The sequence below is a fragment of the Girardinichthys multiradiatus genome, chromosome 4 (genome assembly GCF_021462225.1).
Source record: "Girardinichthys multiradiatus isolate DD_20200921_A chromosome 4, DD_fGirMul_XY1, whole genome shotgun sequence".
NCBI classification, from domain to species: domain Eukaryota; kingdom Metazoa; phylum Chordata; class Actinopteri; order Cyprinodontiformes; family Goodeidae; genus Girardinichthys; species Girardinichthys multiradiatus.
In genome coordinates, this window is record NC_061797.1 from 36908787 (window position 1) to 36934314 (window position 25528).

The following is a 25528-nucleotide window of genomic DNA, read 5'->3' on the forward strand; positions in this document are numbered from 1 at the left end:
TCTTTGTTAGTGATGGATCGCTGTGGAGTCATCCTGCTTTTATAGGCTCTCCTGGGCGGGGTGGGCTCTCCTTACGGGTTACGTTTACTTTTCATTCACTCGGCTGCGTAAATTAAGATGAGATCAGCCAACTCATTGTGAAGGTTGTGCGTAATTTAAGCACCGGCTGAAGGTATAACATAAGACATTGTATAAAACTATCCAAAGCATCAAAACGTTTATTATAGATTGGTGAGGTTTTTATTTTCTCACCTACATGAGCATTTTAAAAAGAAAAGTTAATTCATATCAGTAAATTTAATTCAAAAAGTAAAAAATATAGAATCATTACGCAGTGAGATACAGGTCCTTCTCAAAATATTAGCATATTGTGATAAAGTTCATTATTTTCCATAATGTAATGATGAAAATTTAACATTCATATGTTTTAGATTCATTGCACACTAACTGAAATATTTCAGGTCTTTTATTGTCTTAATACGGATGATTTTGGTATACAGCTCATGAAAATCCAAAATTCTTATCTCACAAAATTAGCATATTTCATCCGACCAATAAAAGAAAAGTGTTTTTAATACAAAAAACGTCAAATAATCATGTACAGTTATGCACTCAATACTTGGTCGGGAATCCTTTTGCAGAAATGACTGCTTCAATGCGGCGTGGCATGGAGGCAATCAGCCTGTGACACTGCTGAGGTCTTATGGAGGCCCAGGATGCTTCGATAGCGGCCTTTAGCTCATCCAGAGTGTTGGGTCTTGAGTCTCTCAACGTTCTCTTCACAATATCCCACAGATTCTCTACGGGGTTCAGGTCAGGAGAGTTGGCAGGCCAATTGAGCACAGTGATACCATGGTCAGTAAACCATTTACCAGTGGTTTTGGCACTGTGAGCAGGTGCCAGGTCGTGCTGAAAAATGAAATCTTCATCTCCATAAAGCTTTTCAGCAGATGGAAGCATGAAGTGCTCCAAAATCTCCCGATAGCTAGCTGCATTGACCCTGCCCTTGATAAAACACAGTGGACCAACACCAGCAGCTGACACGGCACCCCAGACCATCACTGACTGTGGGTACTTGACACTGGACTTCTGGCATTTTGGCATTTCCTTCTCCCCAGTCTTCCTCCAGACTCTGGCACCTTGATTTCCAAATGACATGCAGAATTTGCTTTCATCCGAAAAAAGTACTTTGGACCACTGAGCAACAGTCCAGTGCTGCTTCTCTGTAGCCCAGGTCAGGCGCTTCTGCCGCTGTTTTTGGTTCAAAAGTGGCTTGACCTGGGGAATGCGGCACCTGTAGCCCATTTCCTGCACACGCCTGTGCACGGTGGCTCTGGATGTTTCTACTCCAGACTCAGTCCACTGCTTCCGCAGGTCCCCCAAGGTCTGGAATCGGCCCTTCACCACAATCTTCCTTAGGGTCCGGTCACCTCTTCTCGTTGTGCAGCGTTTTCTGCCACACTTTTTCCTTCCCACAGACTTCCCACTGAGGTGCCTTGATACAGCACTCTGGGAACAGCCTATTCATTCAGAAATGTCTTTCTGTGTCTTACCCTCTTGCTTGAGGGTGTCAATAGTGGCCTTCTGGACAGCAGTCAGGTCGGCAGTCTTACCCATGATTGGGGTTTTGAGTGATGAACCAGGCTGGGAGTTTTAAAGGCCTCAGGAATCTTTTGCAGGTGTTTAGAGTTAACTCGTTGATTCAGATTATTAGGTTCATAGCTTGTTTAGAGACCCTTTTAATGATATGCTAATTTTGTGAGATAGGAATTTTGGGTTTTCATGAGCTGTATGCCAAAATCATCCGTATTAAGACAATAAAAGACCTGAAATATTTCAGTTAATGTGCAATGAATCTAAAATATATGAATGTTAAATTTTCATCATTACATTATGGAAAATAATGAACTTTATCACAATATGCTAATATTTTGAGAAGGACCTGTATATCCCAAGCCTTAATTTTCGTAAGTATGGCTAAAGCTAATAAAATCCCATTTCAGAAAATTTGAAATTAGATTTGAACTCCTTGTCCAGCCCCTTAAATGTTGTACTTTGTGCGTTTCTGAGGAACATAGGTTACGGTAATCTACTGCTCAGGTCCCTCCACTCCGTACCATCCTTCCAGGGGCCAAGTTTGGCCCTTTCACACCAAGCCTCATGACATTTGGCCAGTTGAGGCATGCTACTGAGCTCCTCATCAGGACAGGAGAACCCGCTGATTCTCGCTGCTAATTTAGAGCTGATAAGACAGATGGCCTCTTCGTCACTTCAGGGTGCTAAAGTCAGAGGTATTGTGGAGGAGTCGCAGCTTCATTCTTGCTCTTTTAATAACCTTTGACATTAACACGCATATTGAGATTTAGTAAATTCTGCACAGCTGAATGTCAGTCTAATTAGAAGACTGTCTGAACATCACAGCATCACAGTCCTCAAGCTCAAAAGTTAAATGAACCGAGCCACAACACTGGCCTGAAGGTAGTGGCACTTCAGGTTCAAAACAATGGATGCGTTGATGCTGTAGTAGCTAAAATAAAACGTTTAGGTTTAAAAAATATTTGATTAGGATTATTTGGTGAAATTTTACAGAGGCTGAATGAACAGGAGTCTGAATTTGGAAGGATGCTACTGTTTGTTTTGGGGTTGAATAATTTTGTACTTGTTAATGTTGACCTCTGAACCCAATCAGATACAGTGCCTTGCAAAACAACTCTAAAACATCTTTTCTACATTTTCCCCCCACGCTACAACCACATATTTCAGTTCCATGTTATAGATCAACACAACGAAGGAAATAATTGTAAAGTGGACTTGTGAAGGTGGTTTTGCTAGAAGTTGAACGTCCATCTTAGACAAGTTTTTTTTCCAGGATTGACCTATTTCTAAAACCAATCATTTTCCCGTTATCTCTGACCAACTTCCCCATAGCATCATGCTGCCACCACGTTTCGCATGATGGTATTTATGTTAATTGATTTTTAAATTCTCCTATTGGTCTATAAAGCACTATATGGTCTTAGGCTGAAATACATTTCTGAGTTACTTGTCTAGTACAAACCGTGCAGAACCCACAAGTCTTCAGAGACCTGCTCACTCAAGAGTTACCAGGACCAGAACTAAAAAGGGTGAGGCTGCATTTACTTTCTTTGCTTCTCAGCTCTGGAAACAATCTCCCTTAAAACCTGAGATGTGCAGAAACTGTTGGTTCCTTTAAGTCAATAAAGAAAACATTTTACCACAGTTTACCAAAAGCTTTTATTTTGGTCTCATCTGAATAGATTTTCTTTCATGTTTACTAAGTGCCACCCTTCCACTGAGGCTACATTTTTGGCCTGAACTTATATTTGTCCCATCTGAGCTGTGGATCTCTTGAATGCTTTTGCAAATCACTACATTTGCTAAAATAATAATAATTTTTTTTTTTTAAGTAGAAGTAACATTGTTACTAAACAAATAAGGAACTTATCAGAATTCTGGGTAAGCAGTACCAGTAAAAAAAAAAACTGCAGCAAAATAGTAAATATTTCAAAGATGGGGAGTTTCTTGACTGTTTCTAAATAAATTCATGTCATTTGTTGATTCTTATCAAATAGCAATTATTGGTACACATGGAACAAAAATTTTCTTCTTAATTCCAAGACCACTTTATTGTGCTCATGTAAAAAGATAGACATCAGTATTTCTTTAAAGATATTTGCCCATAAAAACCAACCAACTGTGACCTTTATAAAGGAATTTACCAAATAAACCATCATCTTACTCAATTTGCTGCAAGACTCTGAGACTGACAATATACTTATTTTACTTAACAAATGTTGGTAAGTTTATGAAATTTTTTTTATGTTAAATCTTGTTATATGTGTAAGAGATTTGTGGAAACAGGCCGTAACCAAATATCAGTTTGAAAAAAACTTTAAATGTTTATTTTAATACAAATTTCCTTTCCAGTATAGGGTTGTAAAATGGTTTGTTAAACATATTTTCTTATAGGTCTACAAACCAAATTGAACATATTCCACCCCCTAAGAATGAACTCTTTACATTAATAAAAAAAAGCTCCTGTTGAAGATCCATGCTAAACAAAATAAGACAGTTCATGTAATCCAAAGTGGATGCTAACCAGATTTTATATTTAATTAAATTTAATTTCAGTTGCCATAAAACACTTCCATATAATTTTAAGAAAAAAAACAAGAGGAAATTAACAAAAAGCTAATTTATTTTTAAGGATGTCATTTCACATTTTGAAGATCACATACTAAAATTGACATGAAACTTAATCTTCACTAACTCCCTCATAAAAATACATTTAAAGCTTGGACTTTTGAAAATGTAAACAACTCTATCCACGTTTCTACAAAATGTTTGAACAAAAAAAAAAAAAAAAAAAAGCCAAGTTGAATTTGACAAAGAAGAGTAAATCTGTTTGGAAAGGCATGACTGAGGTTTTCTGGGTGCAGTTTATTCATCTTTAGTGCTGAAGCTCCAGCCCCTCACTCCCGGTGGACCAAGACGAACAGACCCAGCATGAAGAGCACAGCATACTGTGGGATACAAACACACAATGCTCTATATAAGTAAGATTAAACTAAAGAAAGTCATTAACTGTGACTTATTAAAAAGAACAATGAACTTACCTTGAACTTGGGGTAATCATTCATGAGGATGGTAACAATTCCAATATATGGCACAAATCTGGAAAAGATAAAAGCATCTAATTAAATCCTACTGATGTATTTCAGAAAATGCTGTGAATTTGAATAGTGATTTTCCAGTTATAACCACTCAAAGCACTTTACCCTAGCAACATCCACCCAATTGCATTCACAAATACACACCCATTCATCTACAAACACAGACTCCCCCGATCCACAGGTGGCCCATCTGCAAACCACACCAGCCCAGCTGATTATTCTAAACATTTTAAGTTTATTTACTACACAAAACATTATGCCAAACAGGTGACCAATAACTTACACATACAGAGCTTTATATCCTTCATTTATCCTTTCAGATTTTATCACAATAGCACAAAAGTTGTTGCTGATGTCATAATGTTAACATGAGGGCATGGATATGACTTGTTTAAAATTAAGAAAGCAATACTAATTATGGATATCAGTGTCAAATGGAATAATGCTCGGAGTTCCCATGTTAATATATATATATATATATAGATATATATATATTTATATATTCTTAGCACAAAAAGAACATTTTAGTTTAGTATTACTTTGTTGTAGCAATTGCTTCTTTGCTATAAGCCTCACACCACTGAAAAGCCTGTTTGTTTGCCCTTAAATTGTGCAGACTTCTATGGTCACTTTCCCTGCAGACTGATGCAGACTTTCCCGAACTGGGAATCTGGGGTAGCACTAAGCAAGAAGTTATGTAGTGGGCGTGGTGCTGGTGGCGCAGGGGATTCAGCACATGACCCGTGTACAGAGGCCTTAGTCCTTGGCGCAGACTGTCACAGGATTGGATCACGGCCTGTTGACGCTTTCTGCACACCCTTACTCCGTTCTTTCCACACCATTTCCTGTCTCATTATTGTCAAAAAACTAAAAACATTAAGGCCGCTGGAGCCTAAAAAAACGACAAGAAAAAAAGTTGTGTAGTATATCCCCAGCTTACTCAACTATTTATACTGTAGCACACAGTGGCCTGAGCAGAAGTCTAATGTTTATGTTAATTACATTTCACATAAAATCAATGTTTTAAAAGGTGATACTGCCCTTCCCTTAACAGCATGCAGAAAATAAACTAGGTAATAGCCACAAAAGCAAGAGGGGCCCTAATTAAAATGTGCAACACCTGTGAGGTCATTCCTATTACCACTATTCCCAACAATAATAAGCAGTATTACTGAAGACAAGGTGAGAACACAGCCAAAGAGCATCAGGAAGCCATCTTTACTAAGGTGACAATACATGAACCAATCAGTATTTGTCACATCAAAACCTTTATACTTTCAGTCTCAATTATGCTTTTAGCTCAGATTTGTGCCACAAATCCATGTAATGCAAACATGCTGCGACCAAATAGCAGGCGTAAAGAATATATTTTTTGCTTAACATCTACAAAATGCTCAACTCTTAAAACCTAATTACAAAAGACAACACACCAATTTGTGTTGCCCAGGCAACTGCCTGCTCAGTCAGCTTAATGTTACTGTTTTTGTAGTTCATTTATCACCAGACAACAGTGTAAACCTTTTCTATAGCACTTCAGGAGTGTCTCCAAAAAATAACACTGCAGTAATCGGGCTGTAATTCTCCTTCTTAACTTTGTCCCAGAAATCGATTATGCAGCCCTGTTTACTGTCTCCCCCTGGCTACGCTGCATCATAGATGAGTGTTTGGCTACTTCCTGATCTGTCATATTTTTGGTCACTTATTTCAAAATTAGGGCACTAACTGTTTAACTAGTTTGAAGTCCAGCAATCTGTACACTCTCTGCTCACTTCATCATGAAGTATCTGTTAAAAGGCGCCCGCTGATGTGACGCATCGTTGTGTTCCAGATGTGTGTTCGCCTTTAACGGATATTGTGATGATCATGACTATATAAATTAACAGTGTACAAACGTTTATAGTTGAGATGGTTCCGTTTTCATTTCCCGGGTGATAAAATGTTAAATAGTTAACAAGTGATAAAACTAAAACAAAAGACCAGCTAAGGTTTAAATATTTCTTCATAATATCAACCTATAAATGGATCTGGTCTCACACCCATCAACAACTGATAGAATTTGCAAATCTGATTGTTTCTGAAGGCCCAACTAACAAGCAAGCAACCTATTTACAACTCATGAGAGGTATGTATGCTTTTAACCTGAAAGCAAAGTGAGGATCATGTCATCATTTTTAAAACACACAAACAATCCTAATTTAAGAAACAATAAAAAAAAGGGAAACCAGACATTTACAACAAATAGGAAAGTATTATCAATTCAAATGCTTTTTACCTCATGTTTCAGGTTTTGTCAAAAGCTGATATAAAAGCTTATGCCTTGTAGAAAATCATCAGGTTTTGATAAATCTGTTTTGTTTAAAGTAAAGCCTCATGGTTGGGTGGAAATCTACTGTAAAACGTGAGTTATTTTATAAAACAACTACTTACCCCCTTGCTCGTCCCACCACATCTTTTTTCTCCAGCCAGTGTTGACCCTGCTTGTACAGCCCTCTATCATCCACTGCATTGTTGTCTCCTTTGGTCAAGAACTTAATGTCACCGTTTTCCCTGTGAACAAAGCACCAGCTTAATTTTCAGACAACAGAGGATGCAAAATTTCTCTCTCCACCTTTGGCATTTCACACCCATCATAAGTCTTCTCCGAGAGTCATTCTGATAGCAATAAATGGAATATTCTGGGAGGATTGGTAAAAATATAAATCAAAGAAAGCTATTATACCAATATAAGCATTCATACTTTTCATGGATCTTTAGTACTCTGTGTACTATTGGGATCTCTCTGCCTTCTATCCTGAAGACAACGATTTCTCCAACTCTGATGGGGTCCTCCACTCGATTGGTCAAAAATAACAGGTCCCCTCTGTGAAAAGCCGGCTCCATACTCCCACTGAAATTAAACGGATTACCAAAAAAACTAAAATAGGTCAAATTAAGTTCATGTAAACTTTCTATTTTTATTTAACATATAAAGTTCAAAACAGACCAAATACAGTTAAATACATCATAATTGTCAGAATAACCACATACAAAAATATTTTCTTCAGTGTAAACTACCTGTTCATAAGAAATACATGCGGCTTTAGAGTTTTTTTTTACGTATCTACTAGAATAAATCCAGGAACCTAACTTTTAGTTTTGGTCGCATGTTGATCCATCTGATTTTATTTAAACTGACCTTATGAATAAAACTATAAATAGGTGTTAATGACACCTTCATTATAATAAACGACCAAGCAACATCTCTCCAATGGTAGCTATGGCAACGTCATCCACGGCACAAACAATGGAGCAACAAGACAACCATCTGCACAATATTTTACAGCCATCTTATTATTATGGAATAGATAAAGCCATATCTACACCAACTGTCTAGGAAAACTGGTTAATTGGGGTAATTTTCCAGCTGGGTTTTGCAGGGATTACAACCTAGAGGAAGTCAGCTCAGCTCATTTTCAAGGGTTGTCTCTCCCCTATGTTTTAGTTTAAATATTCCACTGAAAAGTGAAACCCTCCAGCTACATTAACATGCGTGACTTTACATGCCTGTATGTGACGTGTAAACATTTATTAGCCTCGCAGTACAAGCCGTTTTTAAGTTTCTTAATAAAAAAACAATGACAGATATACCATAGTCAAAAATAAGAGTACTTCAATTTTTTTAATTACATAGATCTTCATTTTATATGTTTCAATATGCTAAAAAAAAAAAAAAAAAAAAAACCGGTTCAGCACTGTTCCAATATAAAACATTTTTAGTGTGCTGATTATTTACCATACTTGAAGTATACTCATGCAAGTACAATAAAGTATGTCAAAATCTATCTATTCCCAGCACATTGATTTAAAAGTTTACCTTATCAGATTTTATCACACAGGAGACATTTATTTTAAAACAGACATATTATACTTTCTTTTTACGAAAACACATTGCTACGCATCAAGCCATGCCTTATAATGGTTGTTGTGATGGTAAAATATTTGCAACTAAGAAATATGTTTTTTTTTGTTATCTTCATGCTTGCAATAACTAACAGGGACACCAAACATCATAGAGCAGGACAACATTTCAAATCACAAAACTAATGTGTTCAATATCAGAATCACTAAAGAATGCTTGGTTGCAATACATGGTGAACTATAATATTCCAGGTGGCATGTATTCAACCTCAGTGATATACTTGGACATTTGAATGATCTGGTTTATGTGAAGCCCTGATACAGATCTATAGATCAAGGTGCTAAAGATCAAGGAGAGTAGGTAAGGAATAATTTATCAGAAGACTGCAAACTACATAATACATTCGTAATTGGGCCAGAACAAAATGGTATCTGAGATAATATGTATAATTTTAGGAGCATTCGTAAGAACAGCTACTACCATTTTAATTGGCATTTTAATAAGATTTTCAAAAGAGTTTTCTGACGAAAACTACTTCATCTGAAACCGCAACAAAAGAACTTTAAAGTGATTTTAAGACAAAACCCAAAATTCTGAGAGAATTTACAGTATTGAAACTTTCAGCAAATGGTCTTTGATCAACATTCAACATTTTAGTGACTAAAATAAATTTTAATTAGGTGTTAATAGCCTTTTCATTGGACCAAAATCTCATGTTTGTTACTGTGTGATAGCGTGATATATAAAACTAGTGACAATCTGCTTTAATGTAAACAGTTAAAAATATAGTTACTATGGTTATGAACTCCAATTCTTGATGTATGTAGTTAAATACATTTTCTTACATATTTGTTTTGGTTGAATTTAAAAATCCTACTCATCTTGAGGTAAATACAGCATAGTTTTGTCAGGCTGAAACTTCAAAAACATTCTCCAAATGAAAAAACAGATTACGAATTATATTCTAAGGGATTCTGCTTTTGTGGGGCTGGTGCAGCCAGTAGCATCACAAATCAAGCAACTGAAGTATAAAAGGTAGACTCGCTGATAACATACCTGGTCTATGTTTTTAAGGGCCAATGTGGACGCCCTATCCTTTAGAAACAAATGGTTAATTGCTAAAAGTGAGAAGGGGGTGCAAAAAATCTGATTAAGCCTAATTTTGAACATCACTATCTAATAATAATAAATTTACCTGAGAACAACAACAATAGGGCTTTCGCTGCCGGTGACAACCATCAGTCCTTTCCAGATCATCAGCGCAGAAGACACAATCATACCAAAGTTGAGCACCTGGTAGTACAGCTGCAAGCAAAATATATCATTCAATAGGCAGAACAGTCACATGTGTGTCTGTTTAAATGGTTTTATCAAACAGCTACAAGCAGATGACTAAAGTTGCACCAAAAAAATAATGTAGTTTATGGAACCACGTCTTGCTAGCATTGTGTCAGAACTAAGGCAAATAGCTCGTTACGGCGTAGTTATTACAATAGTTGTTTACACCAATTTTCTTTGTGCAGCGTTAAAAAGTGATCTTGTGAAACGCACATGTGAATAAAACAGTCCACTTCGCAGGTGGTTAACGGAAACTCGGCGTTATAAAGCGATGAGCGGCTAGTTGTGGTTAGCTCAGAGGTATCCCAGCGTACAAAGAGGCAGACATGAGAGGAAACTGAAGCTGCGACACCTACCTGCCGCTTATTCATGCGACGAACATCGTCAAGGAAGTCTAAAGATAACATTGTTGCTAATACTACAGAGTAAAAAACCGTCAGAATTACATTAATACGTTTAAAGCAGCGAGCATATGGATGCAAGGAGCAACAGTGAAACTTGTATCCGAAACTTCCGGGTCCGCGCAACCGGAAGTCCCGCCCACCTATGAGAGCTGTGTCGAGGTGTCGCTTCGGGATACGAGAGTTCAAAGCACAGGGGGCTTTCCAAACATTTGGTGCATGCAAAATTGGTATCATATATTTTTTTAACCTGCAGTTACTCTACGTAAACTTGACATTTGTGTTAGTCTGCTTCCTGTGTGTTTTATACTTAATGTTTGATCTAATTTTGAGAGCTGCAGAAGTCGAGGGTAGCTGAATGAATGAACGTTTCTGATTCTCATCTCTGTATATACAGTTCTTTGCAAAAGTGGTCATACCCGTTGAACTTTTTAAAAAATATTATTCACATTACAACCTCAATGGCTTTTGCAGGATTTTATATGCAATGCCAACACAACGCAGCACATATTTGTAAAGAGAAAGGAAATAACCAGTATTAATATGAATTATATATGACAAATGCATTTCTGAAGTGCTGTATGTATTTACCTCCATTTATTATGATAGTCTTTTAGGAAAGTCCAGTGAAACCAACAGCTATAAGTAGTCACCTAATCAACCATTAAGAGTTTACCTGTGTGTTTGATTTAATCCCTGTATTAATACAACTGATCTCTGAAAGCCTTAGAGGTTTGTTAGAGAATATACATGAAGAAACAGCATCACGAGGCAGGCAGATCAGGCATAACATTCAGGGTCATGTTATAAAACAGTATGACAAGCTTTAAACATCTCACTTAGACTTGTTTATTCCATCAACTAAAAATGGAAATAGTATGTCACAAATGCAGATCTACTAAGAGAAACTGAACTTTTTGGCCTACATGCATTATGGTTGAGGTATCCAAACTAAGGCCTTGACTGACACTGTCCTGCAACTTTTAGATTCACCCCTTTTCCAACACACCCACATCAATTAATGGCTCATTACCAGGGCTTGTAGATGTTGACTTGATGAGGATGAGCATGCTATGGGGATGTTTTTCCTTAGCAGGAACAGGAAAGCCGTTCAAAGTTAATGGGAGAATGGATTTAGTCAAACTAAAGGTATTCCTGAAAGAAACCTCTTGCTGCAAAAGATTTATGACTGGGGTGGAGGTTCACCTTCTAGCAGGACAGGCCAAGCTGCTATGGCAAAGTTTATAACAAACTATATTAATGTGCTAGAAAAAAACCCTGTCCAATCTAAATGACATTCTGTGTAAAGACCTGAGAAATTCTGATTCTGAGCACTAAAAATGTAGGAATTAAAACAGTATAGGACTGTAAACATTGTAACATGCTGGGAATTTATTGGTTTTTTATCTTCATATCTGGGCTTTTGCAAATTTCTTAAACACATATAAATCTTCATGTATGTAAACTTCTGATTGTAAAAGAAAGTGAAAACAAAAATCAACAAAGAAGTCTCACTTTTTCTATTTTGGACTTTAGCAAATAGAAATAATTTTGATAATCCTAACAGACCAAATTGAAAACATTTCATTTCAGACAATGAGAAAAAGGTTACTCATCTTTTTATACAGTGTATGTAAATATACAATTTCATCTGTACATAGAATATGTTAAGCAGCAACTGCTAGTTGTTTTAAGCGTTTTTTTTTGTTTTTTTTAATGGATTTTTGTCAAGCTGGTCTATCTTGCAGGGCCGGTCCCAAAGCCTAATAGTGGCATGTGTTTGATGATGAGCTAGCAAGGCAGATATGCCCCTCTAGAAACCAAACATGTTGTTAGCTTTGCCCTGATTCCACCAAATTGCTGTTTTATTGAAAGCAAACACCGGCATGCTACTCAACCTCTTCTGTGTGTTTTGTACAAACAAGGAAAGACAAAGGGCAGCAGCATAAGTAGGGAGTTTTATTTGATGTTTTATGGTGCAATATTTTCCACTTAAGGAGAGTGCTGCTTTTTCGTTCTAGTCACCTGTAATGGCTTAATGTAACACATTATCTAGTGTTCACATCTACAAGACTGTGACAGTCCTGTGCTATGGTGAACTATAACCTGATCTTTTAATGAGCTAAATTTCCTTAATGTGACACAAGCTGTAAGGTCGATGCATATGCATCCCGTAAATGCAGTGCCTTTGCCCATTATAATCCACTGTGCCACCAACTTGCAAACCAAAGAGACACAGAATAATGACACAGAAAACTGTGTGCAATACCTGTCAGACTGAACATTTGTGTCTATCTTACTCTCTGTTAACAAAACCATACCATTCCATACCATACCATACCATACCATACCAGGCCAGCTTTACTTATAAAGCACTTCAAAATAAACCAAGGTTCACAAAAGGCTGCACATATGCAAACAGCATAAAAGTAAAACAAATGTCAATTAAAATGTTAAAAATGGGGTCAACCTATGGCTATAGCAAAATTGTATGTGTTAAGAAGATTCTTAAAGAATCTTATAAACAGCTGCTCAGTCTGTAACAAAACTTATAGCAATACTACCCTTAGAAAATGAATGTTTTATTTTCTTGGAATAACTCTGCTGACAGTCAGTGACTCTGTATGGTAATGCGTCTGAAAGGATGAATAATTTAAGCTTTAATGAAACAAATTATATTTGAAAATCATTTTTAAAAGTGCTACTATTAACACAGTTTCCTCAAATCAGTGTTATTTTACATTAGAGGTCATTAATGGTGCATTTGGAAGATCTTTGCACAATGTCACGTGTAGTTACCTTGGCCTGTTGTCTGTTAACTTCCTGGTGTTCCTCCTTGTGATGTGCCAAAAACAAGATGTTCTAAGTTGTTCACAAGCAACTCCAAAAGTCTGTCTATATATATATCCACTGTCTTCCATCTATCCAGGTTACAGGTCTAAAACCAAAACCCAGGCGTTCCTCATTCCTCTTCTTTTAAAGCTTCTCCTCCTGGATCCCAAGGTGTTTCAAGGAAATAAGGGATACAGTTACCCCAATGCTTATTTTTATTCCTTCCTTTTTTGCTTGAGTATAATAATAAAATGACATAGATGCTCATTTTTGTTTAGACACTTTTTTAGTTAATAATGTATCAAATTTCAATCAGGGATGCATGGCCCATACAAGTGATTTCTTGACTTGAGCGATTCTAAACAGGTTCTTTGGATTTTGCATTTTATTTCTCATTTTGTGATGAACTGAACTCAGCTAAAAAAACAAAAACCTAACGAACAATTCAGACTCTTTGATAAATGCTTTTGGCTTTAGAAAGGGCTTTCTCAAACAAATTCTATGACTTAGAATTTTGCCCCAGGTTAGCTCTTATTATGGCTGCTTATGTTTCGTGGCCATAATTAAAACACAGAAGCCTTCCTGTAAATGGACTGAACTTATATAGCACCTTTCCAGTCATTCAGACCACTCAGAGCGTTCACACTAGAGCCACATTCACCCAGACGCGGTTTTCTCCTAAGCTCCCTGCTTGCTTACGTTCTTTAACTCCTAACTTTTTATCTCTTAGCCAAAATTACGGAAATATTGGACTAAAACTACTTCTTACCAGCGACTCCCAAGGATTATTATTATTTTTATTTTATTTTTTTCTAAAGGATTTTGATGTTTTTATAATCGAACCCGAAAGCAGGACAAGTTGATGCCAGCTAATCAGCACAAAATGCTTCCCTTCACCACAGAGGACTTCGACAAACTTTTACAGAAATTGGCTGTTTTGGAAATGAAACTCCATCGACTAGAAGTGACTGTGGAGGTGAATATGGGGTACAACGATGATTCAACTCTGCCTGTGATCCCAAACAGACAGCCAGCTCAACGACTCAGCTGGCAATCAGAACACTGAGAATAAACCTACCGGCAGACCTCCCTGGCATGTTTTAGGGGCATGCCCAAAAAACATGTGTAAAAAAGTATTTCTGGGAAAATTTGACTCTTTTGAATATTTGGCTCTCCAGGTAAAGAGCCCGGTCCGAACCGTGTTCTTGAATATTTACAGGTCTCCTAAGTCCAAAACAAACTTTATCAGTGATTTTAATGAGCTTTTATCTGTGATATGTGTTGATTATGACTGTTTAATTATTGTGGGAGACTTCAACATTCACATGGACAATCTTGAAGACAGAAGTACAATAGATCTATGTGACACTCTTAGAAATTTTGGTTTGACTCAACATGTTAAACAGCAAATGCACAAACAGGGACCTATTTTGGACTTGATCATCACTAAGGGTCTAAACATTTCCAAGGTGTCTGTAACTGATGTTGCTCTATCTGACCACTTTTCTGTTATTTTTGAAAGCATCATCTGCAATGACTCAGTTTGCCAAAGAGACATGATAAGAAAACGCATCTTTAAGGACGGTGCTGCTGAAACCTTTAACCAGATTTACTCTTCTACTTCCACTTTGCCCTGTAACACTGTAGATGAGCTGGTAGATAACTTTCATTCTAAAATCTCGGACATCATTGATTCAATTGCTCCAATTAAAGTGAAAGTCGTTTCTGGGAAGAAAATGTCTCCATGGAGAAGTGATCCACCAGTCAGAAGTGAAAAAAAGGAGTGTCGAAAAGCTGAATGCAGGTGGAGAAAGACTGGACTCCAAGTTCACTATATTATCTATAAAGAAAGACTATACAGATATAACCTACAACTGAAAAATGCAAGGGAATCTTTCTTTTCTGAGATCAGGAAAAATATAAACAATGCTTGTGCATTATAAAAAATCTTAAATTATTAATGCATGACTTAGTAGTTGTCAATTTAAAATAGATGTAAAGTTTACTCTGCAAATAAGACCGTATAAAATGTGAGTTTAATTTCCATTACATGCCTTGTTAACACCTCTGTTAGCCAACACTGTAAAAACCACAAAATAAACATTGGCTGTCAGTTATTACCTTCTCACTTTATGGCAGAACAGATCTAATATGCAAGAGGTAGTCTGTGAGGCAGATTAAGTGATATCATGAATAATAGCAACGCTATAACCCTACCAACTGCCGTTGACTATGTGGTTAGTTCGCTTTTTATTTCTACGACCAGTTCCTTCTAAGATGTTTTATTTTGACAAAATACACTTATTTTTCTGCTATGGCATGTTTTCTTAATGCACATCAGCATGTACATTATCAAAAGTCCTTTGACATGCTTACATGGGTTTTCTTAACTTTTAATTGTATTAAAAAGTTATTTAAAAGGTATATGCTCTTCTTTACCAAATGCTTAAAACTGTAGATATTAAAACATGTTGATCATCACTTGGAGAATTTTAAAAACAGAATGTTAAAGGGTTTTATCCAACTAGAGCAAAATAAAACTTAGATGACAGAACAGTTTTATTTTGTTGCTATTTTTGTATGTTTTTTTCTCAAAGTTTCAATGGGAATTTTGAACATTCAGTCTTGCAACTAAACTTCTCAGTGATCTATGAAATACTTGCCAAACGCATGGAAATCTAAGTGTCGGAAAAAGCAGCAGCTGCTAAGTTGACTTTACACCGCAGGGATCAGTTAGTCATTAACCAATCTTTGGTTGAGTGTGTGTGCTTTTCTTTACTTAATCATCTTTTGAAGGTCAGAAAGGTCAATGTTTCTCAGTGTTGTATGTAAAAAGTACTTAAAGGCATTCAGTCTGTCTCAGTGTTAAGTCTTACTAATGGCCTAATGTTAAATATATTATATTTAATGTAAAATTCTAAAATCTATTTTTTTCCCCGATATAAAACCTTAATTGATAAAAACAAAATATCATGTTTACTTTTGGACAATTATAAGATATTTGCATTGTAATCCATCTAGAGCTGTTTTCAAGAAGCCTAATGTTTTGATATTTCTTATAGAGTAGTCATGAACAACCACAACATGTTTAAAAACCTGCAGAAAGTATTACATTTTTTACATTTCAAATTCAATATATTTTTATTGATATCTTGTATTGTTGGTTCCATGCTAAAAGCTATGTGTGGTAAAATAAATAATAATAATACTGCACATCACCCTAAACATACCATCCACTCTATTAATACTTTTGCAAGTAAAGTAAAGTACTGTAAAAAAAACGTCAGAGGGCTAATATCTCAGAGCAAATTCACTGCAGCTGAAATAAATGTTAAGAAACAGAAACGGGGAGCAGAAGTATATGTAAGTAAGTTATTATCCAAAACCTGAACAGAATATAAAATGTTAATGTATAATCAAAATTTTTAACTCTATGTTCTAATTGCCATCAGTAGATATTAACACAACATGTAACAAGAGTGCAGAGCATAGAGGGACCCATATAGTACCTTTCAGTTCATGCATAGTGTCACCTGCAGTTTGTTTAGCAACAAACTAACTTGATTTCTTAGATTAGGACCATGAAGATACATAGCATTCTTGCTGCTCTGCTTTAATAAGGTATTTGTGAACTGACAGATTCTAAAATCCTCATGACATAACATTTATTTCCTATTACAGTTTTCGGGTTTGAATTCGCTTTTGTTTTATGGTCAAAGTCTATGGTCTCCATTTTGTTAAGGATGGATGAGGTGGAGTTGGTGGTTGTTTTGTACATCCTGACAGAACTGACTGACTAAACCTCTGAGTATACACTTTCTAGTTGAGAAGCTTAGAGAAATGTCAGTGTGTTGTTAAATCGCCCAACTTAAACAAGAACTGTGGGACTTCCTAAAGGAAGACACGTTTTGGGTTTTGCATTCAGATGTGTGTAGATTTTGAAAAACATTGTGCCTGCAGCCATGAACATCTGTACAGATCGTATTCAGATTGAGCCTATTTTGTTCTCCTGTGGGAGAAAATTATGAAGATCTGTATCAGAAAGTCATTATTTCCTAGTCAGCAAAAGCTTTCCATGATACGGCGTACTAATATGGCACTGACGGTCAACCAGTGATGCCCGAGACCAGCGGCAGCATGCGACTTTTGGAGAAGTGGAGATAAAAGTTTTTTTCAAATGCCAGCTAGTCTGTGGCATTTAGGAACGCGTGATCCTTTTCATATAATCTCCCCAAATGGTCACAACTGCATTGGCCTGCTGATGGTAATTAAGGTCAGTTAGGCACAACAATGAGGGGTCACAATCACGGCTAGCCTCTCATGTGTTTCTGTGTTGTCATGTTTGTTTCTATTTGATATATTTGGATCTTCCAGATTTTATAGTTTTGATTGTAAAAATAACAATTTACTGCTAAAACAGACCATTCCTCCTCTCCTTCAATTGCTTTTATTATCCTTCACAATATGTACAGCATAGTTATACATGTTGCATCATATTGAGCCAGAATATGAGATGGAATTCAACAAAATGGGTTTAATGTGGTAATGACTTGCATGTCAAGGGCAAGATAATCCCATAAACTCAACATTATTATATATCTTGTTAAATGTAAAACGAATAAATCTGGCCAGGATTTGCTTGTCAGATTCCTGCTCTTAAGGACTAACAATTCTTTCATTTGCCTCATCTTATCATGAGTATTAATGCTGAGATCACCCTGTTTGATCTCTTTATCCCATTTAGTCAGGGCTACTCATTCTGGGCTGTGCCAATGCATCTTTTCTGGGTAATTTCTCAGCTTTCCTCATAATCTTGCTTTTTTATGTCTTGCAGGAAGAATCTGGAATAAGGTATGCCTCATTTGTGATGTTGCTCCCTGTGCTTTGAAGGTTGTAAAATGTTTTTCAGTTTACTAGTGCTATGCTGTGATCAATTATCATTTCTCTCTTGATAACTGTTGAGTGGAAATACATCTGCCATACTCAGATGGAATAACTGCGAAGAAAAAACTGAGAAATATTGATCATCTCAGAGCTCTGAGTCTGAGAAGCTAATTGCATATTTAGCTTGTGTCAGTTTTTCTTGTTGTTTGCCTCAATCAACAGCATGGTCTTTTCACTAACAGTAGGTGGCCGAAGTGTTGTGTCAGGATAGGCCAGATCTTTACAGTGTTGTTGACATACCTCAGTTGTAAAAGTCTAAACAAGTCTTAAATCTGAGCATCTCAAATTTTGGCATGAAATAGAAAAAAATACATAGGTGCACTTAGCTTTTTCTTAAATTTCTGCCGCTGAAGCTGTTGTGCTGCAGTTTGTTTGGGAATTGAAATAGGAATGCTCATTATATTAACCCCTACCTGCTCCTTTATCAACAGAGTATTTATTTTGTGAGATTTTGCTTGAAAAGGGGTTATCAAGGGTTGGGTAAAACAACCAGTTATAAAGCTACTTTTATTCTGTGTCAGTGGATTAAAGTTCTGTGTAGTTCTTTTCTTTTTTAGTTTTGCTTTTGTTGTATATTTGACCTTACTGTAAAATTATTTTCTTATTTTGTTATGATTATTGCTTATTTCTATTCTATTCTATTCTAGTCTATTCTATTCTAGTCTAGTCTATAGGTAACAGCCTGAGATTGAACAAACAGTATAGAATATAAATGCCTGAGCCAAAAAACTTACTTAAGTTATAGGGTAATTAAGCATAGGCCATGTCAGTAAAATAATAAAATACTTTACACACATATTTTTTAATCTTAACATCTGTATTAAAAAGTCTTAAATTTAAGTTACTGAAACTTTAATAAAGGTAAAAGTAACTAAAAGTTCAGTATCATATATATACAGGTACAAGTGAGTTTTGTTTCTTTGCTTCTTGCTGTTATTGTTACGTTGCCTTGTCTTCCCATAAACTTGAAACATGCCGGACAGTGTTTTAGTTTCAAAACAGGTCTCTCTTGAAAATAAAACCCCTTTTCTCAATGAGATTCATTTGTTTAAATAAAGATAAAGGAAGAAAATATATATTTTTTCAGTTTAAATGTTACACCTTATAAATCTTCTGTGCAAGTAATATCTAACTGTCGTTTCATTATGCACTTTAGGTATTTGCACATTTCCAAGCCCACTCATCTAGTCGTCGTCAGGGTGAATATAGAATGTGCTCGCTACTATTTTTATACTAGCATGTTTTCCATATTACCTACAGAGAAGTGGTGTTGCTATTGCATTAAAGACCAGCTACTTCACACCTAAATAATGATTTCCCTCATCTGTAAAAATCCACCGATCTACTGGCATGACACTACAAGCCCCTCTTTGCATAAATTAAACTTTCCAGCACCAGTCTGTGTGTGTTTGTGTGTGTGTGTGTGTGTGTGTGTGTGTGTGTGTGTGTGTGTGTGTGTGTGTGTGTGTGTGTGTGTGTGTGTGTGTGTGAGGCCACCACTTACATAAGCAATGACTCACTAATGACTGAAAATCAAATATACAGTGGCTTGCGAAAGTACTCGGCCCCCTTGAACTTTTCAACTTCTTGCCACATTTCAGGCTTCAAACATAAAGATATAAAATTCTAATTTTTTGTGAAGAATCAACAACAAATGGGACACAATTGTGAAGTGGAATGAAATTTATTGGATGTGTCAAACTTTTTTAACAAATAAAAAACTGAAAAGCGAGGTGTGCGATATTGTTCGGCCCTCTTGCGTTAATACTTTGTAGCGCCACCCTTTGCTGCAATTACAGCTGCAAGTCGCTTGGGGTATGTCTCTATCAGTTTTGCACATCGAGAGACTAAAATTCTTGCCCATTCTTCCTTGCAAAACAGCTCGAGCTCAGTGAGGTTGGATGGACAGCGTTTGTGAACAGCAGTCTTCAGTTCTTTCCACAGATTCTCGATTGGATTTAGGTCTGGACTTTGACTTGGCCATTCCAACATCTGGATACGTTTATTTGTGAACCATTCCATTGTAGATTTGGCTTTATGTTTTGGATCATTGTCTTGTTGGAAGATAAATCTCCGTCCCAGTCTCAGGTCTCTTGCAGACTCCAACAAGTTTTCTTCCAGAATGGTCCTGTATTTGGCCCCATCCATCTTCCCATCAATTTTGACCATCTTCCCTGTCCCTCCTGACGAAAAGCAGGCCCAAACCATGATGCTGCCACCACCATGTTTGATAGTGGGGATGGTGTGTTCAGGGTGATGAGCTGTGTTGCTTTTACGCCAAACATATCGTTTTGCATTGTGGCCAAACAGTTTTGGTTTCATCTGACCAGAGCACCTTCTTCCACATGTTTGGTGTGTCTCCCAGGTGGCTTGTGGCAAACTTTAAACGAGACATTTTATGGATATCTTTGAGAAATGGCTTTCTTCTTACCACTCTTCCATAAAGGCTAGATTTGTGCAGTGTACGACTGATTGTTGTCCTATGGACAGACTCTCCCACCTCAGCTGTAGATCTCTGCAGTTCATCCAGAGTGATCATGGGCCTCTTGGCTGCATCTCTGATCAGTCTTCTCCTTGTTCGAGATGAAAGTTTAGAGGGACGGCCGGGTCTTGCTTGCACAGTGCTCCTTGGGATGTTTAAAGCTTGGGAAATCTTTTAGTATCCAAATCCGGCTTTAAACTTATCCACAACAGTATCTCGGACCTGCCTGGTGTGTTCCTTGGTCTTCATGATACTCTCTGCGCTTTGAACAGAGCCCTGAGACTATCACAGAGCAGGTACATTTATATGGAGACTTGATTACACACAGGTGGATTCTACTTATCATCATCAGTCATTTGGGACAACATTGGATCATTCAGAGATCCTCACTGAACTTCTGGAGTGAGTTTACTCTACTGAAAGTATAGGGGCCGAATAATAATGCACGCACCACTGTTCAGTTTTTTATTTGTTATAAAAGTTTGACACATCCAATAAATTTCATTCCACTTCACGATTGTGTTCCACTAGTTGTTGACTTTTCACAAAAAATTTGAATTTTATATCTTTATGTTTGAAGCCTGAAATGTGGCAAGAGGTTGAAAAGTTCAAGGGGGCCGATTATTTTCACAAGGCACTGTAATTCAATTCAGTTTTCAATTCAGTTTATTTATACAGCGCCAATTCACAACACGTCGTCTCAAGGCATTTCACAAAAGTCAGGTACATACATCCCAATTAATCCTAATCATTGAACAGTGCAGTCAGATTCAGTTATTTATTAAAATTGGATAAAAAGTTTTTCTATCTAAGGAAACCCAGCAGATTGCATCCAGTCAGTGACTTGCAGCATTGTCTCCTCCTGGATTACCATTTAGAGACAGAGGACAGTCACTGGCGTAGACTTTGCAGCAATCCCTCATACTGAGCACGCATGTAGCGACAGTGGAGAGGAAAAACTCCCTTTTAACAGGAAGAAACCTCCAGCAGAACCAGGCTCAGTGTGAGTGGCCATCTGCCACTGGGGGTTTGAGAGAGCAGAGCAGAGACACAAAGAGAACAAAGAAGCACTGATCTAGGAGTCCTTTCTATGGGAAGGAAAAGTAAAGGTTAATGGATGTAGCTCCTTTAGCCATTTCACCTAGAAAGAAAGAACAATAGTCCAGCCTTGAAGTAACAAATGCATGGACTAGTTTTTCAGCGTCACTCCTGGACAGGATTTTTCCAAATCTGGCAATGTTACGGAGATGAAAGAAGGAAAGCCTAGAAAGCTGTTTAATATGGGATTTAAATGACATGTCCTGGTCAAAAATAACACCAAGGTTTTTTACTTTATTATCGGAGGTCAATTTAATGCCATCCAGTTTAAGTGATTGACTAAGCAGTTTCTTTTTTAAAGACTCCGGTCCAAAGACGACAACTTCTGTCTTGTCTGAATTTAGAAGCAGAAAATTTAAAGTCATCCAAGTTTTTATGTCTTCAAGACATGTTTGTAGTCTATCTAACTGGTTGGGCTCATCAGGATGTATGGATAAGTAAAGCTGAGTGTCATCAGCGTAACAGTGAAAATTTATGCTATGCTGCCTGATAATTTTACCTATTGGAAGCATATACTGTATATAGTAAAGAGAATTGGCCCAAGTACTGAACCCTGTGGTACTCCACAATTAACCCTGGAGTTTAAAGATGATTTATCATTTACATGAACAAACTGGAATCTATCAGACAGATAAGATTTAAACCAGCCTAGCGCTGTTCCCCTGATCCCTACAGCATATTCCAGCCTTTTTAAGAGAATATTATGGTCGACTGTATCAAATGCAGCACTGAGATCTAACAGGACCAGTACAGACACAAGTCCATTATCTGAGGCCATAAGAATATCATTAGTGACTTTCAGCAGAGCTGTTTCAGTGCTATGATGAGCTCTGAAACCTGACTGAAACTCTTCAAACAGGTCATTGCTGTGTAAATGCTCACACAATTGATTAGCAACAATTTTCTCAAGAATTTTAGATAAGAATGGAAGATTGGATATAGGTCTGTAATTTTTCAAGTCATCTCGATCAAGCAAAGGTTTTTTAAGCAAAGGTTTAATTACAGCTACCTGAAAAGCTTGTGTTACATATCCATTTACTAAGGATAAATTAATCATATGTAAAAGGGGGCTGCTAATCAGATGGAACACTTCCTTAAATAATTTGGTTGGGATTGGGTCTAACATACAAGTTGAAGGTTTAGATGAAGCTAATATTTCTGATAACTCAGGAAGCTCCACAGGATCAAAGCAGTCCAAACACAGATCGGGTTCTACAGTTATTTCGAATGTTGTCTTGCTTGCTGAGGATTAAGTAATCATCTTCGGAAGTACGCCAGATTTTCTTTTTAATAGAATCAATTTTATTTTGGAAGAATCACATAAAGTCATGACTACTGAGAGCTAAGGGAATGGATGGCTCAACAGAGCTAAGACTCTGTGTAAGTTTAGCAACTGTACTAAAGAGAATCCTTGGATTATTCATGTTCTCTTCTTTTAATGATAAGAAATAAGCTATTCTAGCTTGGTGAAGTGTCTTTTTATACAACAGTAGGCTATTTTTCCAGATTAAGTAGGAATCCTCTAGGTGTGTAGAGCGCCATTTTGCCTCCAATTTTCTAACATTGTGCTTTAAAGTACGCAGCTCTGAATTAAACCAGGGAGCTAGCCTCCTATGAATAATTACCTTCTTTTTCAAGGGGGCTGCATGGTCTAATGCACCATGCAATGCTGAAGAAACACTATGAACAAGAGAATCAATTTGTGAAGGGGAAGAAACAAAATTATTGCCCTCCACTGTGTTTTTCTGTGATAATGAGGAAATCAAAAATGAAACAGATTCTTTAAAGGTTGTTACAGCATTGTCTGATAATGATCTACTATAATGAAATTTTCTTTCAGGTGTGGAGTACTCGGTTAAATTAAACTCAAAGATTATTAAGAAATGGTCAGACAGGACAGGGTTATGAGAAAATATTGTTATGTCTTTACACTCAATGCCATATGTCAGCACAAGGTCCAGAGAATGAAGACAAAGGTGGGTAGGTTTGTTAATGTTTTGAGCAAAGCCAATTGAGTCTAAGATAGCATTAAAGGCTATATTTAAGCTATCACTTTCAGTGTCAACATGAATGTTAAAATCCCCCACTATAATAACTTTATCTGTATTTAACACTAAATCAGATAAAAGGTCTGAAAACTGATCTAAAAATTGAGAGTAAGGGCCTGGTGGACGGTACAAAACAACAAACAGAAGTGGTTTTAGTGCTTTGCAATTTGGATGAGGAAAACTAAGGATTAAATATTCAAAAGAGTTGTATCTGTTGATTGGTCTGGGACTAATCAATAAATCGGACTGAAAGATGGTTGCTACTCCTCCTCGAACAGTATTTCGAGGAATGTGAAAATTTAAATAATTAGTAGGAGTTTACTCATTTATAGTAACTTAATCCTCTTGCTGCAGCCAGGTTTCTGTGAAACAAAATAAATCAATCTGATTGTCACAAATCAGGTCACTAACTAGCAAAGTCTTTGAAGAGAGAGATCTTATGTTCAGTAAGCCACATTTAATTGTTTTATTTTTCTTTTTAGTCTGAGTTGTGTTTATTTTTACTAGATTTTCCTGATTTCCTCATTTTAGATTATTTTTTTATCTATACAAGTTTGGTCTTAATAGGGTAATGGGTGGGTAGCAGTACAGAAGCTGCAGAGAGGAGTGTTAAACTACAACCCTGCTTCCTGGTCTGAACCCTGGGTTGTCAGAAGTTTGGAGAACTAATAAATTCGGCCAGATTCCTAGAAAGAAGAGCTGCTCCATCCAAAGTGGGATGGATGCCGTCTCTCTGGATCAGACCAGGTTTTCCCCAAAATGTTCGCCAATTATCAATGTAGCCCACATTGTTTTCTGGACACCACCTAGACAGTCAGCGGTTGAATGACAGCATGCGGCTAAACATGTCGTCACTGATCAGATCAAGGAGGGGACAAGAGAAATGACGGAGTCCACCATTGTTTTGGCAAACTTACACACCGAAGCAACTAACCAAAGTAGGTCACCAAAGTAGGTCACCAAAGTTACTTTGGTGACCTCTGATTGACGTAATCGGGTGTCATTACCGCCAACGTGAATTACAATCTTTCTGTATTCACGCTTATCTTTAACCAGCAGTTTCAGGTAGGATTTGATGTCGCTCGTTCTGGCCCCTGGCAGACATTTGACTATGGTCGCTGGTGTCTCTAGTGCCACGTTTCTGACTATGGAGCTGCCAATTACCAGAGTTGGCTTCTCAGCGGGTGTGTCGCTGAGCGGGGAAAATCTGTTAGAAACACAGACGGGTTGGTGGTGACTTGTGGTCTGGGATCTAGGACTCTGCTTTCAACGTACTGTCACCCAGCCGGCCTGAGGTCCCAGCTGCGCGGGCTCTGCTAAAGCTAACGCTAAGCTAGCGACCCCTTACCACTACTAGAAAAAACCGTGTAAAACACGGAGAGTCCCCAACGTTAAAAGCAGCAACAGAAAGTATGTGTTTTAACGTGCTTATGTATTAGAAAAAGTAAAAGATATCACAGTAGAGAGAAATCAGATCAAACGAGAGAGCCTTTACACACCAAACAATCCACCGAGTGCAACAGCAAAAACAGGTAGTGACGAATACGCCTTACCACGCCTATGGTTTAATTAAGATGATAAAGTTCATGTCACCCTGTAAATACATTGTACAAGAACGACAATTATTTCTGCAATATCAGTGAAGAAATATGATTTGGTCCTCTGTGTTACTAAACTCTTTAAAGTAACCTTATACTACTAATCCATTATTTGCTCAAATCACAGGTGCAATATAAGTGCAATATAAATTTCACAGCAATATAAGTGCAGTTACTGCTCTGCTGTTGGCACTC

At 37.1% G+C, this 25528-nt stretch overlaps 1 protein-coding gene across 1 annotated transcript; it reads right to left on the reverse strand.

The window, feature by feature from the left end:
- Positions 1 to 3896: 3896 nt before the first annotated feature.
- On the reverse strand, positions 3897 to 10469 carry sec11a (SEC11 homolog A, signal peptidase complex subunit). Its single transcript, XM_047364078.1, has 6 exons — positions 10287 to 10469; positions 9788 to 9897; positions 7432 to 7581; positions 7122 to 7241; positions 4638 to 4695; positions 3897 to 4544 (listed from the first exon to the last, which is right to left on the reverse strand). The coding sequence occupies exons 1-6, from the start codon at positions 10335 to 10337 to the stop codon at positions 4494 to 4496; spliced, it is 540 nt and encodes a 179-aa protein (XP_047220034.1). The 5' UTR covers positions 10338 to 10469; the 3' UTR covers positions 3897 to 4493.
- Between the last annotated feature and the right edge of the window lie 15059 nt (positions 10470 to 25528).